Source organism: Cornus florida, unplaced genomic scaffold (assembly GCF_030987335.1).
Source record: "Cornus florida cultivar Cherokee Brave unplaced genomic scaffold, ASM3098733v1 CherokeeBrave_3.0.0_Hap2_Chr01, whole genome shotgun sequence".
Classification (NCBI taxonomy): domain Eukaryota; kingdom Viridiplantae; phylum Streptophyta; class Magnoliopsida; order Cornales; family Cornaceae; genus Cornus; species Cornus florida.
Genome location: NW_026775571.1, coordinates 97,611,022 through 97,628,877, shown reverse-complemented (window position 1 = coordinate 97,628,877; position 17,856 = coordinate 97,611,022). Strand labels below are relative to the sequence as shown.

The 17,856-nt window shown below is 35.2% G+C and overlaps 1 protein-coding gene across 2 annotated transcripts; it reads left to right on the top strand.

The window, feature by feature from the left end:
- The first annotated feature begins 646 nt into the window (after window positions 1–646).
- On the top strand, window positions 647–17,122 carry LOC132308484 (leucine--tRNA ligase, chloroplastic/mitochondrial). Of its 2 annotated transcripts, none has more exons than XM_059806576.1 (21): window positions 647–1,067; window positions 2,464–2,608; window positions 2,699–2,755; window positions 4,516–4,635; window positions 4,725–4,829; window positions 4,956–5,179; window positions 5,264–5,330; window positions 5,417–5,571; window positions 5,794–6,058; window positions 6,254–6,448; window positions 8,002–8,081; window positions 10,074–10,136; window positions 10,275–10,356; window positions 10,873–10,950; window positions 11,020–11,121; window positions 11,268–11,440; window positions 11,595–11,772; window positions 13,944–14,021; window positions 14,337–14,468; window positions 16,254–16,661; window positions 16,787–17,122. In XM_059806576.1, the coding sequence occupies exons 1-20, from the start codon at window positions 703–705 to the stop codon at window positions 16,494–16,496; spliced, it is 2,907 nt and encodes a 968-aa protein (XP_059662559.1). In that variant the 5' UTR covers window positions 647–702; the 3' UTR covers window positions 16,497–16,661; window positions 16,787–17,122. The 2 variants fall into 2 exon arrangements, with proteins under 2 accessions (XP_059662559.1, XP_059662567.1); XM_059806584.1 differs by having other exon boundaries at window positions 927–1,067; window positions 2,703–2,755.
- The last annotated feature ends 734 nt before the right edge of the window (window positions 17,123–17,856 follow it).

Sequence of the window (17,856 nt, the reverse complement as noted above, 5' to 3'; positions counted from 1 at the left end):
TTTTTTTTTTTTTTTTTTTTTTTTTTTTTTTTTTTTTTCATAGGGTCTAATTCAAACTGCATCTAAAAAAATGTGTTTCGACCCTTTGCTGTTGTAAGTTTTACGTAACGGTGCTATAAATTTATGTATTGAAATTTAGAACATATGTGTGAAAAATAAATATAAATGTGTTAAAATTTCATTTTAACATCTAGTTTTAAAGTATTTAAATTGTGTTTCAACATATTTGTTTTATGTGTTGAAATTATATTAAAATATAAAATAAATGTGTTAAACAAAATTTAAATGCGTTAAAAAATGCAACAATATCGTTACACTAGAGAGTCTCTCTCTTAAAAAATTATGCTCAACTTAAATTTATATGATCTTATCATGTGAGAACTCAGGATATAACAAAGAAAAATGATAAATTGACATCTTCTACATTGAATTGGACTGGGGTCCATAACTTGATGGAGATCATGTGTGGATCACAATTGTAACGGGCTAGGTGCTTTATGTTCCGACCCATAAGACTCCTCTTACAATAATCCATACACACAGGTGATCAGACCGCATGAAATGGGCCGAATACAAAAGGGACACTCTGTTTTTACCGCCAACGGATCTTCTAACTACATATGCATAAATAGCTTCAAACCTCATGAACCACCACTTATCACTTCTCACTCCAATCCACAAAAACTCTCCCCTTAGCCAAACATGAACGCTCAGCTTCACACTCATCTGCAAATTCAATTGATTCCACAACCACCGTTACGCCGCCGCACATTTCTGTTCTCCGCCCAAAGACGACGGCAATCTCGAAGATACGCCACCGCCGGAGCATCTTTTGGTCTCGGAGTGTACTGTAGTTTAAGTAATAGCAGTGGTGGAGGCACTGTGCCTGAGGAATTGAACGAAGTCGACGAGCTGAAGAAGCAGCAGCCGAGGAGGGCGTACCCTTATCACGAAATTGAGCCTCGGTGGCAGCGTTATTGGGAGGAAAATCGCACTTTCCGGACACCTGATGATGTTGATACCTCGAAACCTAAGTTCTATGTTCTCGACATGTTCCCTTACCCCAGGTCTCTCCCTCTCTCTCATATGATGAATTCCGATTAAAATCGTGCCTGTTACAAATGCACTGATAGGTAGTTGTGCATTAGGTTAAATTATCATATTCGACTCTATACACTGGTTTTTTTATCACTATATTTATTTACACCATGTCTTGTGTAGCAAATTCAATGATTTCAAGTCTTATTTAAGCAACTTCATGTGTTATAAAATGTTAAAACTCTCCAAAAGCATCTCTTAGATTCATGATTCATCTCCTTTGCTCTAATCTATGGTCAATGTCGTCATTACCTGTGAATTCATCTCATATAGATACAGTGAAACTGCTCACTTTTAGGTTCTATCTTGGGTTCGAAATTTCACGATCTCACTACTGGGCGTTAGCTTGGATGGTATGATATCACCTCCTCCAAAAGGGAGGTTGAGTGTTCGAGCCCTGCTAGGGGCAATATTGTGGGTGTGTGCTTGTTTGAACTTTTCTAAAAAAAGAAAGAAAAAATTTCACAATCTCCACATTCAAGTAATTGCTTCCAGAGTTACTCTGTTTTGGTCTTACTTGTTTAAAACTTTTAGATTCTGTAATTTGATTAATAAAACTATCATGTTAGCAAACAACATAAACTAATACTATTTGATTTAACTCATCAAGTTTGGGTTCATCTTCTCCATACAACTCTTTGTGAAGACAGTTTTGGACCTTTTGGTTAAACCCAAATCAATCATGTATTTTCTCAAGGCCTTAAACACATTATTTTCGGCCTTACTCTTATTGATTGATGGATTAAATCAGTCTCCTATATTGGTACACTAGTTAGTCTACAGTCACTTCCCTGTCCTATTTGTACGCATATAAATTATTGTTCCATTACGCGTGATCTTGATCACTTCTATATATGCAATTGATATCCTTTTATTCTACAAAAACCCGTTGCATTACGGGATTTTACAATAGGCTTCTTTGAAGTTCATAATTTTTCCATGTGAAGATCTTTCTTCTCTCTCTACACTTCTTTGTCAATCACAAGTATTAAGTTAGGTTCATTTTATTTATTTATTTATTTATTTTGCTCGGCATACTCCATTTTATGCCATTATCTTATCTCACTGGCTTAAAATTTCACACTTTGGCTCATAAGTTTTATGCAAGCATCACATTCTGCAGGACATCAGGTTCTTATGTGGGTTTAATTTTCCCTCCTTTTATCATTTTAACTTTCTTCACACACATATTTTGACTTGATGGTCTCACTCTAAGAAATGGACAAACTTTCAGCATTTGGATTGTTTAATACGTTGAAAACATGTTCTTTTTTTATTTGCCTATGTCTAGTCTAATTTATGGAATTTTCCTGACTTGGCTTGTTGTGATGGAGATTTTGGTATCCTGTTTGATCATTGTTGCAGTGGAGCTGGCCTACATGTTGGCCATCCTCTTGGATATACTGCCACAGACATTCTGGCTAGATTGAAACGCATGCAGGGTTTCAATGTTTTGCACCCAATGGGATGGGATGCATTTGGATTACCAGCAGAGCAATATGCAATCCAGGTTTTCTTAGCAACTATATATGACTTGTACCTTTTTGCATTTCAAAGGTGATTGGTCCCTGTTGGTAATTTTCTAATTCGTGTTTGACAGACAGGAACCCACCCAAAATTTACAACACTGAGGAACATCAATCGCTTCCGCTCCCAGGTTGTTTACTCTCCTTTTCTTTTGGGTAATTTTATGAATTAAAATATATTTTAAAGTATTTATTTATTCATGTTTTGAGATTCATTCTGGTGTGCCCAAAGTTTGCTTAAAGTAAAATTGCTTGATTATACCTGACACCTCGATTAAAACAACTCATGGACTCTCGCTAATTGATCTCATTTTTTTAACTTGGCCAAAGATTAATTTGAAGTATACCTTGATCTGATGGTGAAGGCTACTGGGTTATGGCCTACTGACTTTATTAAAATGTTTCATGGTTAAGCAAATATGGATGATTAATTATGGTCAGTTCCTGTGCTTCAAAGCAAATTCTTTTGGGCAGAGTGTAGTAGGAGGAATGAACGTACAATTTCTTCATAAGGGTCTGTTGTTGCTCCATTGCAGGGGAACCCAATGTTTTTTCATATTTTTTTGTTCCTTTCATGCTTGCAGTCATTCAATTGATGCTTTTTCCACAAGGGATCTTCATAATTTATTTGTTTTTCAATGTTTAATCTTGGATGGTGCTAATTAGCTATTGATTTTTTGATTTTTTTTTTTTTTTAAATAAAAAACAAATATATAGATGCATGTTTATATATGTATATATATTGAAAGCCGCATTTGTCATTTTCTACTGATAAATCATCCCTTTTTTTCTCAAATTTTCTTCTTATTTTGTTTCACCCCATATCAGTATATGTTGAAGAATTAATAGTAGTGCACTGATCCTTTTGTGGAAAATGGTGTTCTTATAGGCTATGATACCTCTTGAAGTTGATTGTGTAATATTCACTAAACAATGACTCAATTGAGAGCCAAATCTTTAAAAAATTGAGTTGCAAAATATCATATCAAAAGCTACACAAATACTAAAATGTCCTAGACCATTATCCACAACAAGATTATTATCAAGAAAAATAATAATTATTAAGTGGACAAGCAAGGTTATTAATTATCAAGAAAAATAATAGGCTGAAATAAACACAAATGATAGCAACTAGCAAGTAAACAAGAAAGTAAGGTGAACAAGGTTTGAGAAAACCCTCAAGTAAAAAAGTGACAAACTTCTACCAGTTGGGTACTATTATAAAATGGTGGGTAGAAAACGTTCTCTCTAGGTGATTCAAGAAAACAAGATTAGTAAGAGAAGGAACTGACCCTCAGACATGCTTCATTAAAATCTAAGTTATAGGATTTGAAACTCTTTTGTGAAGGTGAAACCACTGAAATAATACGCCTTGTATGAACTAGAGTTTTGGATTAGGAGCTAATGATTCCTCCCATTTTCTTCTTCTTTTGTGAAGGTGCAACCACTGAAATAATTTCTTCTTTTTTTAATAATCATATTTTTTTTTTTGGGGGAGGGGGTTGTTAAGGCAAGGATGGTGATGATGTGTTTCTTTATTTTTTAAGATGGAAATGAAATTTGGAATTGGATCAAATTTCTGTCCTCTGCACCAATTAGTTAATTGTAAAGCTTTATAAACTCCCTCTAAGAACAACATCAGGCTATTCTACCCAAAAACAAGCGCTTCTTCCAAGCAAATTAACGAGGGCCTGCACTTGTCTCCATGTAGGAGTCATTCCTGATGCACACTGTAAAGGCATGGCGAACTGGCAATTTTTTTTTTTTTTCATGCTAATTATATTATATTACCATTTATGACAGTTTAGTCTTACCAATAGTGTGTTGCTCTTTTAATTCTACCAAATGACCCATAATTTTTCAATGTATTAACGCGTATATTGTTTTTCAGCTTAAATCATTAGGCTTCTCATATGACTGGGATCGTGAAATTTCTACTACAGAACCTGACTATTATAAGTGGACACAATGGATTTTTCTGCAGCTTTTAAAGAGAGGACTGGCATATCAGGTCCATAATTATTTCTAGTTCAGAGATATACTTTTTAAATTCGTGTCCTCCGAAAACTAGATTTCATGGTGTTCTAATACTTTATTCAGGCTGAAGTGCCGGTCAACTGGTGCCCTGCTCTTGGCACTGTCTTGGCAAATGAGGAGGTGGTGGATGGTGTAAGTGAGCGTGGGGGTCATCCAGTTATAAGAAAGGTATGTTAGGTTTATGTTCTTTTATGTGTTGTAAGCCCTTTGTCCAACATTTGAGATTTTTCTCTTATTTTTATCTGTTTTGGATGGTTTTATAATTTTACAGTATCATTGTTTATTACCAAGCAGCCAATGCGGCAATGGATGCTCAGGATAACTGCATATGCTGATCGTCTTCTTGAAGATTTAGATGATCTTGATTGGCCTGAAAGTGTAAAGGAGATGCAAAGGAACTGGATAGGGAGGTCAGAAGGGGCTGAGGTGGAATTTTGTGTTCTTGATGCTGATGGACAGGAAAGAGATGAAAAAATCAAAGTTTATACGACCAGGCCAGATACCATCTTTGGAGCAACGTATACATCTCGCACTTTGTTCATAATGTTCATTCCTATCGACAATGATTGAATATGTTCTTATTTTTTGCTCTTTCTTTGTAGTTATTTGGTCCTGGCACCTGAGCATTTCTTGTTGTCATCAATAGTATCCAAGGCCCAAAGCAAATGTGTATGTTCATCTGTTTCCTTTTACAATTTTGTCTCAGAGTTTTGTTAACCATGGGTTATTTGGAAGAGGACTAATCTTGAGCACAGGTGGAGGAATACAAAGAGCTTGCCTCTAGAAAGAGTGACCTTGAGAGGACTGAGCTTCAGAAGGAAAAAACGGGGGTCTTTAGTGGTTGTTATGCAAGAAATCCAGCTAATGGGGAGCCTATCCCGATATGGGTTGCAGATTATGTTTTGGGGAGGTTGGTTTGGATGTTTTCTTTCTTTAGTATATTCTTTTGACTTTTCTACTGGTTGACGGTGTGTCAGGCAAAGTTGTAACATCCACCTGCATGTGTTGTCTAGGATGTGAAGCGTGATTTAACCATTGGCCAGCTATGCAAAAATTTGAGTCACTAAACCTTTAAATTCTTGGAGATTTTTTAAAAACCTGACTGTAAAACATAAACTTTATTACACTGCAGCTATGGTACAGGGGCAATAATGGCTGTACCTGCACATGATACGCGTGACCATGAGTTTGCTTTGAAGTATGACATTCCAGTTTGTTGGGTGGTAACACCAGATGAAGAAAGTTCCAGTTATTCTGGAGAACCTTATTCGGGTGATGGAATTATTATAAATTCATCAAGTTCGACATTAGGGCTTGACATCAATGGCTTGCCTAGCAAAGAAGCTGCTTTGAAAGTCATTGAGTGGGTTGAGAAAACGGGTAATGGGAACAAAAAGGTAACTTTAGTGGTTCTTTATCTATATAAGATGCTTTTAAAGTTTATCTAATTCCCTTCCCCCCCCCCCCCCCAGGTAGTTGGGAAAGAGAGGAGGGGGATGTGGAGGAGGGCGAGGGCAATTTCGGGCCTTTTTTTTGCTTATACCATACAATATAATTTACGTCTTGTTAAACTTGTCTCTTCTCTTTCTTAGGTGAACTACAAGTTGAGGGATTGGCTTTTTGCTCGGCAACGTTATTGGGGGGAGCCCATTCCAGTCATTTTTTTGAACAACACCAGTGAGGGTGTTCCCCTCCCTGAATCTGAGCTGCCCCTTACCCTTCCTGAGTTGGATGATTTCACCCCTACCGGGACAGGGGAACCGCCGCTTTCCAAAGCAGAATCTTGGGTACATTTTGCCTCATTTTTTCTTGTCTATTTGTTATGTCTTTTGGTTGTTGCCCCATAATGCTGAATGTGTTACTTTAATCTTGGATATTTTTCCATTTTTTAGTTATGTAAAGATCAAATTGTCCCGGCATGACAATTACCTTGCCGGTGGTTGCTGGGAAGACATAGAGAACAAATGAAACTTTGGAGTCTTGTAACAGGTTGATGTTGGAGTATGCATTCTAGGGGTGGCAATTGGGTGGGTTTGGAATGGGTTAGTAACCCATTCTCAACCCATCAATAGTGTGTCATAAATGGGTAAGGGCTCAAATGGGCAGGTCAAAACAGGTTAACTCATTCCAACCCGTTTTTTTTTTTTTTTTTTTTTACTTTCCCACCATCCATGGCTAAAAAAATTATTAATAATTTGTTCTTACATTAATTTTTTGATTTCAAGCATTACAATATTTTTTTTTTTTTTTTTTCCTTTTTTCTTTTGGGAAAAGTCACTATACAACTTAATCAACAATATTAATTAATTTTTTGATTTCAAGATTTACAATTTTTTATTTTTAATTTATTTTGGGAAAAGTCACTATACAACCTACTCAACAATATTAATTATTTAAAAAAAGGAGTTTTGAGCAAGAGTTTTGATTAATTGTTGGTCATTTATTTTATACAATAAAACAAAATTTGAAGGTAGAGTGAAGAGAGAGAGGGTTATTACAAGGGGAAAAAGAAAAAAGAAGAAGAAAAGAACCAGCAAGGAGAGAGAATGCAAGAAAAAAAAGAAAAGAAAAGAAGCAGTGAGGTGAGAGAACGCAGGGAAAAAAAAAGAAAAGAAAAGAAGCAGGGAGGAGAGGGAAGAGAGAAGAGAGAGAAAGGGAAGAGAGAAACGGAGGAGAGAGCAAAAAAGGTGAAAAAAAATGTAAAAGATAAAAGAGAAGGAGAGAGGCAGAAAACGGAGGAGATGGAAGAGAGAGAAATGGAGGAGAAATAAAAGAGGGTTTTGTTTGAGTGGGTTAAGATGGGTACCCATTCTTAACCCATCATTGAATTGTATGGGTACCCACTTTTTACCCATTGTTATCCACTCATTTAAATTTGGGTGCCCAAATGATTTAATTTTAGTGGGCAGGTTTGGGCGGTTTAATGGGTTTGGGCTTAAATTGCCACCCCTAATGCATTCTAAGATACAGTTCTCCTTTTCCCATTTCTTAGGCTCTCTGCAATCATTTGGACCGTGAAGGAAAGTGACTATGGTTAAAAAATTCGGACTTTCAAACCCCCAAGTCACTTTTTTTTTTTGAGTGCAACAACTGCTCTAATTTTCATGCATTGATCCAGATAAATCATTGGCATTCAGGAAAAAAAAGAAAAATTATTGGCCAACTTTTGTTCTCTCTCCATTATAATATCCTCAACTTTAGACGGGCAGTACTTGGGCATCATGTTGTTTCTTTCTTTAGTAATTCCTACTGGTGTTCATTTTCTTTGCTCACCCCCCAATTATGCCACTAGTTATTTTTCTTAGTGTTCATATTTTACATTTAAAAGACTGGTTTTCAGGTCAAAACCACAGACCCTCTCTCTGGAAAACCTGCCAAACGTGAAACAAATACCATGCCACAATGGGCTGGTTCTTGCTGGTAATGTGGACTTCTCTCTCTCTCTTTTTTTTTTTTTTTTTTTTTAATTCCTTTTAAACATTTCAAAATTTTTATATTTTTCACTGTCTTATTACCCTCCCCTTCCAGAGACAGTTTAGAACTTTTTTAAGTGGTATAGGAGTTGAATAGAATGGAAACTTTATTGTAATACATGGAGGTGCTTTTAAAGGGATTTAGGGAATAAAGCATGATTTGAAAGGGGAAGGGAATAAAAAGAAAATAAATCATCGAATCTTTGCTGTCATGTAACTATAAAATTGCATCCAGTTGTTGTCCCCACATAACCACCACCTAGTTTGGTTGGGTGAAAAAGGATTGGGTATAAACAAGAGAAAGCTGATGGCCCTAGTTAATACTACATTTGCTTTTCTCAAATAAGTACTGATTAGTAGCTTTTTGGTTAGGGGCCATCGCTTGATGCATTGGTAAAACACCTGGGCTGTTGAGTGTGAAAACATGAGTTCGAATCCTTAGAGCAGCCCGTGGAAATAATTCCAACTGCCAGATCTTTATGACCCTTTATTAGCAGTATGCTACTTGTATAATTTGTATTTATGTTGTTCTTTGCATGAATATAAAACTGTGATTTCAGTAAAATGGTTACTTAAGCCTACATGTCCAAAATATTTTCTGGTTGAATTATTTCCACTGAACTCAGAAACAAGGAAAACATTCTAAACACATTGCCAATGTAAAACACTCTTATGCAGTTATGCTTGTTAGGTGGTTTTTGGGCAAGGTAAAGTCTTGATTCTGAATACATGAAATTTTCTTACTGTACGATGCACTTCACTTGGTTTTATTATGGTCTCTTTCAGTTCCTTCATTATTTGGGCTGAAATTGACTTTTCATAGTCTAAAGTATCCTCGCACGTATAGTTTTCTCATTAAGATTTGTATCTTGTTTCCCATCCTGTTGAACAATGTTGTTGGGCAACATGCACATGCAAACTTGTCCTCACATGTACACACACAAAAAAGAGAAAAAATAAGATTTGTCAAAACTAAATTTACTCAGAAGTATGAAGAATGGTATTTGAACTCCCAAGCTGGTACCTATCGTTTAAACAAAAAAGAAAAAAAAAATTATTAATTTTTTTTAGTAGAACAGAACTACTCTCCTCCTTAATTTAATGTTTTTAACAATAATTATGGCAAGCAGACAAAGAAGATTTATTCCTTTTTGAAGCTGGCATACCGTTTCAGTGGTGCTAGTATTAAGCAAGGTATTATTTTGAAAACCCTATCTGATGTCATTGTCATTTTAAGAATGGACATGACATGATTGGTTGTGTAGATTCATTAAGAGATGATATGGTCATAATTGAAAAGAGTGGTTATCATTGGCATTAATCGTGACTATTTAAGTTTCCTTGGCATTTTCTCTGGACTTTTACTATCAGCATCATGGAAAGAAGTTCAATTCATTTTCTATTATGTAGATGCGTCTGTTTTCAGCTAGTTACTGCCAAGATCAACCACTTGGTGCCATTGGCCTTATCTGTTGCACATTACTAAAACATTGAAGTTATCTGGTTGTATTTATGCGCCCTTCAAGTGTGCATAATTCTGAAGTCTTCTTTCTTACTTTGACACATGCATCACAATGTCCTCGTCTTTTATTTGTTCTTAATTCATGACTGTTATTTACTTTCTCCAACACTGCATCATCACAAATTAATGATTATTTGATGTCACATATAAACTCTTCCAATTATGCATTGATCATATACTCAACGGGAGATAACATGCCCTCCTTAGCTTCTGTTGTCAAATTGAATGGAAAAATCTCCTGATAGTTATCCATGGATAATGGAACTAGACAGGTGGTCACATGGGAGCTAATCTGCATGACATAGTTTTATTTTTCAATTGGAAGGTTCTAACACACTATTGACCGAACCACATTCAGACCTTTTTGCGTATGTTCTATGCAGATTTGAAGTTTTATACTTTTGTACTCATGTCCAGGTACTATTTAAGATTCATGGACCCCAAAAATTCTGATGCGTTGGTTGATAAAACGAAAGAAATGTAAGAGCAGCCTTTGCTAACACAAGATTTCCATATTACTTTTGTCTCTTCTCATATAATTATATTGTATTATCAGCAATATATGCTGCACTAAGTTTCTCATCTATTTCTTAGCAGTTTTACTCTCTTTATCTGCAGGTATTGGAGCCCAGTTGATGTATATGTTGGTGGTGCTGAACATGCTGTTCTTCACTTACTTTATTCTAGGTTTTGGCACAAGGTTTGTTCTTTATATTGCTCTGTTACTAAAGTTTAGGCTTGTTGCTGTTAGGTGGCATCACATTTTTTTTTTTGTTACAGGAGCATAGGCAAGTGCAGCTTTTTGTGGAAATGCTGCATCTATAATCTATATCATCTTTATCCATATTCTTATTTAGGAAAGAATTGTCAGGGTGTTTCCTATTAAAGGAGCTACTTAGGATTGTTTTGAGGCACCAGGTCTTAGGTCCGTCACATTGCTTGGCTAGCTTGAATCTCAGAGAAATTGTTTAGCCTAACACTTATAAGCCAAGCCAGGGGTGGAGATGCAGTTGTATATAGGCTTCTTGGAGAAGCCCTTGAGGCAGTACCTCACCTAAAAACGAGAATAAGGTTGCCTACAAACAAAAGCTGGCTAGGAAATTGGAGCATAATGCTGTCTACGGCCATTTTCTGACACTAAATTGATGTCTAGTACAGTAGTACTATTATTATTATTTTCTATGGTGCTCTTTTTGATCTAATTTTTGTCTCTCAGGTTCTTTATGATATTGGTGTCGTGTCAACCAAAGAACCCTTTAAATGCGTCATAAACCAGGGGATTATCCTCGGTGAAGTAAGTAAAGTTGCTTGGTTATGACAAAGTAATGCCACTATTACATGTTTTTAATGGTTTAAGTGGCAGGTTCAATATATGGCATGCAGAGATCCGGATGGGAATTTCATTTCTGCAGACTCTGTCGATGTGTTGGGTGAGCATCATCAAGAAATAATACCTGAGGAAAAGGTACACCCTCTTGCATGTATTACGTATTTCTTGTTGGGTCTTGATGCAGGCTACTAAATTTACTAGAGATGAGGCTTTTATTCTTGGCATTTCATCTTTTTGTTATTGTTGTTTCTTTTAAAAAATAGTGAATTCCCTTTATGTAGGTCATGAAATCTGGTGATTCCTATGTACTAAAAGATGATCCGAATATTCGTTTGATTGCCCGGGCTTACAAAATGAGTAAAAGCAGGGGAAATGTTATAAACCCTGATGACGTTGTTTCTGAGTATGGTGCAGATTCTCTTCGATTATATGAAATGTTCATGGGCCCATTTAGGTAGCCTTCTTTAATGTTAAATTTTTATTTTTTATTTATTTTTATAACTTGCCAGAAAAGAACGTTAAGTTCAGATCATGATGTCTTGAAACTTGTAAATTTAATGGCATTCTCTTTCTTTCATGACAATTTCCTTTTATATTTGAACTTTTAGAGACTCAAAATCTTGGAATACTAGTGGTATCGAAGGTGTTCATCGATTTTTGGGGAGAGCTTGGAGGTTGATAGTTGGCTCACCTCTACCTAATGGTACTTTTAGAGATGGATCAATGGCAATTGATGGTGAACCCTCTTTGGAACAACTTCGTTGTCTTCATAAATGCATTGCGAAGGTAATGTCTAAATTTTGTTTACATAGGTCCTCCTTTACCTCATTGATTTCACCTTTTTCTTGAGTTCTGCTTTTTAGGGTGTTTTGTTGTCAGAATACGATAGTGCATGCCTATCAATCTAGTCATTTTTGTAGCAATTTTCTTGCTCTTATTTTAAGATGTTGTTAGGAGGCCATGCAATCATATTGCCAAACCTTATTTTATTTATTTTGTGTCAAGTTTTGCACATCACTTGAAATAGGTCTAGGGTGGAGGTACAATTCCAGAAATTAGCTTTATCTGACCACTTCATCCTTTAGGCACAGGTGGCTAGTTTTACGGGAACACACCATTTTCACTGAAAAGAAAATTAGTTTTCCCTGAAAGAAGCTGCAATTATAGACTTGTTGATTATAGCAAATGAAGGAAATTTAACTACATAACAAACTAATAATAAACCTGAAGCATGTCCAATATTTTGATTGGATTTCTAATATTTTTAGGCTTTTGAAATCTATCTTCTAAATGCTAGGAAATTTCATCCAGAAAATTGGGCATGGTTACAGTCATAAAGGTGAAAGGCCTGTGTATTACGTCTTAATTCCACTCACAATTTTTTATATAAGCTCAGGCAAACAGTAGATTATGCATGGGTTTGAGGAAATCCAACGGGATAAGAGTTGAATTAGTGTACGTAAAACTTGAATGTAGAAAGTTACTAATTTGGGCATTGAATTGTTCTAGTAGTGTTACTTGAGAAAAGGGTCTTCACTTTTGGTAGTGGTGAGAGCTACTTAAAATTACTGTAATTTGCTCCTCCATTAAACACAATTCTTACTGCTTCCTTGATCATGGCGATACTCTGTTGCAATCTGTTTATTTTAAACGAGGAAATTCCATCTTTTACCATGACAAAGAAATTAAAAAAAAAAGTAAAGAAAATCGAAGCAAGATCTGAAGCTATACTATTTGGGTTTGTTAGGTCCATCCCAATTTTCTCTTCAACATCTCCATCTTTGAACTGTCCGTTTTAATTTTCATCTTCTGTAATATGACCCAATAACCTTCAATTTCCAAATCTTGATTTCTGCTTCAGTCATGGACTCGGAGAAAGTTCTGATTTCGTAAGCCAAAGTTTACTTGCAATGATGTCACCAGTAACCAATTTTCATTTTCTCCCTTTCTGGTCTTGCAGTCACAGCTCATGAAAATAGTGTTTTCTATTTAGGCATTGTTGGACCTTTTTTATTTAATCAAAATTTTATTTTTATCTCGTTGTATGAAGCAACCACGGGTGTTTTTCTCACCTTGTACATTTGTTGAAGCCTCAGGCTCTGATACCTCAAAACCATAGTGTTAGAATTGAATTGTTGCAGTCCATAGTTCAAATGTTTATTTATTTTTTAATCTAACTGTAATTCCTGGGTTACAATCCCTAATCACAGAGGTAAGGTCACTAATACTAAGTGCTTGATTGGGAACACAATGGGAGTTACTTCTCTACTCAATATTAATGAAAACAACTTCACCATTTCAAATTTTCATTCTTAAGAGAATTGCGCATTGTCATCATTGGCCTTAACATCTAAATAAATTATAACTTCTCATAACTAGTGGGAGAAAAAAATCAAATACGGTTACTATCACTCTTTTTCATGTTCTGTAATTCGAAATTCTGTATAGTAGGCATGGTCATGAGCTGTTTGTATGCATCCTTCTCTCTCTCTCTCAATAAATAAATAATGACCTATGTTTCACTGGTACTGGTTGGATGCTAATCTGATCTGGGTGTAGAGTGTTAGACTCGTCAAATTTTAAAATCACAGAATGTGATTTTATGAGTTGGGACACTTGATGTAACTTATATCAAAGAACTTCATTGGCTAAAATTAATTTTAGAAGTAGTTGAAGTTCTGCATCAGTTCATTTTTTAAATTGCATCACAAATGTATTCAGGACATGACTTCAAAAGCTTACAATGTTATTTACTTCCAAGCTCTTTATATTGGTTTGGTCAATGTGTATATCCTGTGTTAGATATAGTATTAATGTTTTTACAAAGAAAAGGCAAGGACTGTTTATGCAAGCACCCTTGAAGTATTGGGGTTCAACACGTTCCATTGCGGATGTGACATTCATTCTGATGTTACCCTATGAACCCTCAGATCAATGAGATGGTTTTTGATTTGTAGGTAACGGAAGAGATTGAGGGGACACGGTTCAACACTGGAATTTCTGCAATGATGGAGTTCATTAATGCAGCGTATAAGGTATTTCTAAGAATAATGAAGAATAAAATAGGAACATCTCTCTCTCTCTCTCTCTCTCTATATATATATATATATATATATATATATATATATATTTCCAAGTCTGTTGACTCTTTAAGAATTTGTATTTCTATGTTATTTATTGGCTTATCACCCTTGGTAGTTGATGTAGGTGGAAGATTACATGTGGAAAGTGATTCAGTAGCTTGTTTATCAATATTTGGTCAATAATAATTTGTATTTCTATGTTATTTAACTCTGGTGACTCTTGTTTGCATATTTTCTAATCCATTGTCTATATTTTCTTGTTTCTAGTGGGATAAACTTCCGAAGTCGATCGTTGAAGCATTCATTTTATTGCTTTCACCATATGCACCTCACATGGCCGAGGAGCTTTGGTTTCGCTTGGGACACTTAAATTCATTGGCTTATGAGCCTTTCCCAAAGGTATGGATTAGTATTTTCTTGAACATGGCATAATGTGTGGCTATTCCTTTTCATAATGCATTTAAGTTCTCACCATCCTCTATTTCTTCCTTCCCTTTTTCTTCTTTCCCTTGCTAAGGACAAAAGAAGGGAATGGGGAGTTCTGAAGAGTCTTAAAAAGAAAATGAACTTATTCCTTATTTTACATTCTGAGTTAAACAGTGTAGTGTTTCGAGTTCTCCAAAGATGGAATTGTAAAACCATTTCTGCCTGTTTAGTGGTTAATTCTGTATGATTCATGCTGTGGACATCTTTTCAAACAGCCATGCTGAAGCCAGCAACTATCTGAGACATCAGCTGGCTTAGTGCTATAGATCTTGCTGATGTCCTTGTATGGGGCCTGACAATTCATGCATGCCTGTTTATATTTTGTGGTTATGGGCAAAATCTGCCTTATTAGTGTTGTCAGGGTCTTATTTGTTATTACTTATATAATGTTGGGGCTTATGTGTAATTCCTGAAACTTATTATTATAAATATAATGTGGTGGAAGGATGAAAGTATTCTTTCATTCTTTCTCTCTTTCCCCTCTCTCTCTTTTTCTCTCATCCTTTATTTTTTATTTTTTATTTTTTTATTTTATTTTTTTCTTATACTTTACTCTTTGATTTGATTATCTCTTAAAGTCAACAATTAGTAGCTCTTTTCTGGACTGTTATGCTATGAATATTTAGATTTTTTCTTTTCCCCTTGAATATTAAGAGTTAAAGAAAACGACTTTTGAAATCATGGCTTAGAAGGCATATTTTAAACTTTTTTTTGAGAGGTAGTTCTACTTGGAAATTTGATAAGAGGAATCTATAGTTTTTCTTTTTATAGGTAGGATGCACGCATCCACTTTGTTCCAATCGGGCCTCAAATGCATAACCTCCTCTTTGTGAGGCTGAGGAGATATGGCTCAAACTAATGCTTGGTGATGGATTTATTGTTATTAACTGGAAACATATTAAAAGATAGAAATATAGTTTGCTTATTGCTTTTCATGAACTGCTAGGAAAATTAAGGGCTTGTTTCAATAACTTTGAAAATAGAAAACTGTTTTAAGAGAGTAAAAGACAAGACAGTTATCTGAAATGATATATATATATATATACGTGTGTGCGTGTGTGTGCGCGCGCGCGTGCGTGCGTGTGTTGTGTCTGCATATGTACACAATGTGTGTGTGTATATATATATATTTACTCAATTTGAAGAAACAGTTCCTTGAAAATTGACAAACAAATGAATTTTTCGAACTATACTCTGTTATTGGTTCTCTGAAACTTCCTTGGAAAACTAACGAAACAAGACCCTAAATTTTTCATTTGTTTCATTCTTGCAATTGGAACACATTTTGAAAGACTTTGATTTTTAGAATTACAGATAGAATGCAAGCATTTTGGTGAGTGTGTATCTATAAAATGATCAGTTGACTTTGTTATCCATGGCTTTGAATGTACAAAAGTTGGTGGTGTGACGAGGAGACATCAGCATAATCACCAAAAAAATAAAATGGAAATTTGTTCAGTTGACAAAAACCTTAAGATTATTTTTGTTAAAGAAGTATGAAGAAAAAATGAATAGACTTGTTTTATGGTGTCAACGATGTAGGCATACTCATTTTATATGCTATATGTATGACATAATACTAAAATTTCTGTTGGACATCCAAAATGGTCCGTGGACTCTTGAAATCACTGGATAACTACCATACTGGTTCTGGGGCTTTCTCTTGGTAACTATTTATCATCTTTGTTATAATTGCAGGCTAACCCTGCTTACTTGAAAGATTCCACTGTGGTCCTACCCGTTCAGATTAATGGGAAGACAAGGGGTACTATACAGGTTGAAGAAGCATGTACAGAGGAGGATGCTTTCAAACTGGCTTCACTCGATCAGAAACTCTCCAAGTATTTGGAAGGGAAAACTATCAAAAAGAGAATTTATGTCCCCGGTAAAATTTTGAACGTTATTTTGGATCCACAAAACGTCAAAGTGGGTCTCCGGTAGTACTGGGGAGGCAGTCCATTTTTATTGATATGAAGGATGAAGACAGAGCAGTGGTAATACAATGTACCATTTCATCTCCGCATCTGCACTGCAATTCAGTGGAATTCGAACACGAGAAGGAAATTGCGCTTGGGCACCATGTTTCTGTCAGAAACCTTTGTTTTGGTAGGTGTTTGCACGAAACAAACTTTCCTATCATTTTTTGCAATTATCTTTAATTATGCACAAATGTTGGCGTATTAGCGCTGACAATGCATTATCACAACCTAAGAAGGGCTCTATATTTTCAGGAGGGCTTGTTGTCTAATGAGAGGAATGGCAGCAGTTGTGGGTTTAGTTGGCATTGTTAATGCCAAAGGGGTGTGCCTTTGATGATCACATGCATAGTTTATTTCACTGTTTGTATAATTGTATGCTTAACTAAAAAGTCTTGTACATGCTGTATTATAATAATTTGGAAATGTGTTACTACGTGCACGATGATATGAGATTATTTGGTAATTCGGAGCTTTATTTTGGAAAATGTATTAATTTTTTTTTTTCTTTATGAGCTGGCCCGACCCGGTTCCTGCTAACTCTGGAGCTCCTATGAATAGGAATGGTAATCCTAGAGGACGATTCTGTGATGGGCTGTAGTTTGTTTGCAGTAAGCTCCTTTCTGAACTCTCCGAGATAATTCGGAGCTTTATTTTGGAAAATGTACTAATTTTCTTGTTTTTTGCAGTTTGAATAGTTCAGAAAGCTGAGATCGAGCTATACTCAGGTAGTATGTTTTCGAGTTGGCTTGGCTTAATTTGTGAGCTCGTAAAATAATTATTTTAATTTGTTAATTATGCTTTATTAACATTTATATATATTTATTTAAGTCTACTCTCTTCAATAAATGGGTTTGAAGGTTTTAAAAATTGTTTTATTGGTCTCTCTCCAATATCACGATTTAACTCATTAAGTTATGAGATTAGGTGTTGTCTTACCAATAATTTTGGTATGGAAGACCCTCTCAACCAACAAAGAATTAAAGTCAAATAGTCACAATCAAGTTTAAGTGCCAAATTGCCAATGGAGGTATAGAAAGTACGGTCCCTATTGTGGGCTATTTTATTTATTTAAGTTAGTTTGAATGTAATTGGCGTTTGGATCCTGTGAATTTTCTACGTCAAATCGCGTTTCAATATATTATTTCAAATTAAAAATAATTTGTTTAATTTAGATTTAAATGTGTTGAAAATTCGTACAACATAATGCAGTGCACTGCAGAAGATCGTGAAAACATAATTATGCTTAATTAGCAAGAAAAAAAGAAAAGTTTGTAATAATTAAAAAGGTAATGAAAAGAAAAAAATTTCACCCCTCACAAATG

What these genes read in the sequence shown, in the direction of transcription:
- LOC132308484 (XM_059806576.1), top strand. Translation starts at nt 703, where the DNA reads ATGAACGCTCAGCTTCACACTCATCTGCAAATTCAATTGATTCCACAA. An exon ending in TCAATCGCTTCCGCTCCCAG is followed by an intron (nt 2,756 to 4,515) that starts GTTGTTTACTCT and finishes ATTGTTTTTCAG; the next exon opens with CTTAAATCATTAGGCTTCTC. An exon ending in GCAGATTATGTTTTGGGGAG is followed by an intron (nt 5,572 to 5,793) that starts GTTGGTTTGGAT and finishes ATTACACTGCAG; the next exon opens with CTATGGTACAGGGGCAATAA.